Source organism: Balaenoptera acutorostrata, chromosome 9 (assembly GCF_949987535.1).
Source record: "Balaenoptera acutorostrata chromosome 9, mBalAcu1.1, whole genome shotgun sequence".
Taxonomy (NCBI): domain Eukaryota; kingdom Metazoa; phylum Chordata; class Mammalia; order Artiodactyla; family Balaenopteridae; genus Balaenoptera; species Balaenoptera acutorostrata.
In genome coordinates this window covers 49,199,776-49,201,229 of record NC_080072.1, presented here as the reverse complement: position 1 = coordinate 49,201,229, position 1,454 = coordinate 49,199,776, and the positions used below count along the sequence as shown (strand labels likewise).

Sequence of the window (1,454 nt, the reverse complement as noted above, 5' to 3'; positions counted from 1 at the left end):
ATGAGTAAGATTTACCCCATGGTATACAAAATGGGAGTAAAATAGCTGAGTCCTAAGGTAATCAAGTCTTCAGTTTTAATATTTTCATGGAAATTGAAAAGAAAATTTATATGCACAAAGTATTCTATAAGTGAGGCAAATTTACCATTTAAAATATTTATAAGGTTATATTTAGGTTATACGTAGGTATATAAATGTGGGGTCATTTCAGTCAATTTAGTCTCCTCTGGTTCTGATGTCAGTAGGCACTGTTAAGTGAATAGATGGAGACTGCAAACCATACAACTGTGACAGAGTTCATTATTTTGGGATTAACAGATAATCCCACACTATGTGCCATCTTCTTTGAGATTTTTCTAGGAGTTTATATAGTTACCGTAGTGGGAAATATCAGCATAACCATCTTAATCAGAAGTAGCCCACAGCTTCCCATGCCTATGTACCTTTTCCTCAGCCATTTGGCCTTTGTAGACATTGGGTATTCCACATCAGTCACACCAATCATGCTGATGAGTTTCTTAAGAGACAGAACTGCCATCCCAGTCACTGGCTGTATAGCTCAGCTTGGCTCTGATGTCACCTTTGGGGCTACAGAGTGCTTCCTGCTGGCCACCATTGCCTACAATCACTATGGGTCCATCTGCTCTCCCCTGCTCTACTCCATCCACATGTCCCCAGTGGTCTGCTTCTTCCTGTTGGAGGCCTCCTACTTGGGTGGATGCATAAATGCTTCTTCATTTACAGGCTGTTTGATGAATCTCTCCTTCCGAGGACCAAATAAAACGAACCATTTTTTCTGTGACCTCTTCCCACTCTTGAAGCTTTCTTGCGGCCATGTTTCTATTGCTGAAACATCTCCTGCCATCTCTTCTGCATCAGTCCTCATAAGCACACTATTTACCATAATCGTGTCGTACAGCTACATCCTCCACTCAATCCTGAAGATGCACTCTACTGAGGGGAGGAAGAAGGCCTTCTCCACCTGCATTTCCCACCTCACTGCAGTCACTTTGTTTTACGGGACAGTTTTGTTTGTTTACGTAATGTCCAAATCGAGCTATTCAGCTGATCAGGTCAAAGTGGCATCTGTAATCTACATAGTGGTGGTCCCCATGCTGAATCCCCTCATCTGCAGTCTGAGGAAGAAGGAGGTGAAAGAGGCTATGAGAAAACTAATGGCTAGAGCACACTGGTTTTCCTGAATTAAATCAGATATAAATCTATAAATAACAAACCATTAATTTGGGGAACATTTTTGATGGATATTTTAATGATATTTATCATTAACTTTATCACTTTTATAGTGATAAGCTCCCGTAAATATAAAACTCCAATGTTTACTTCTATTTATAAAGTTAAGTGTATCATTAACACGGATGTCTCCTTGGTTCAAATTAAATATAGAATTTTCAACTTAAGAATACCTTTGGAAAATAATTTCTACTTAAAATTCC

General features: G+C 39.2%; 1 protein-coding gene across 1 annotated transcript; it reads left to right on the top strand.

Moving 5' to 3' along the window:
* The first annotated feature begins 263 nt into the window (after positions 1–263).
* LOC103007633 (olfactory receptor 481-like) lies at positions 264–1,202 on the top strand. The gene has a single exon (XM_007172880.2). It carries the CDS (start codon positions 264–266, stop codon positions 1,200–1,202), a length of 939 nt encoding a protein of 312 aa, XP_007172942.2.
* Positions 1,203–1,454: the final 252 nt, after the last annotated feature.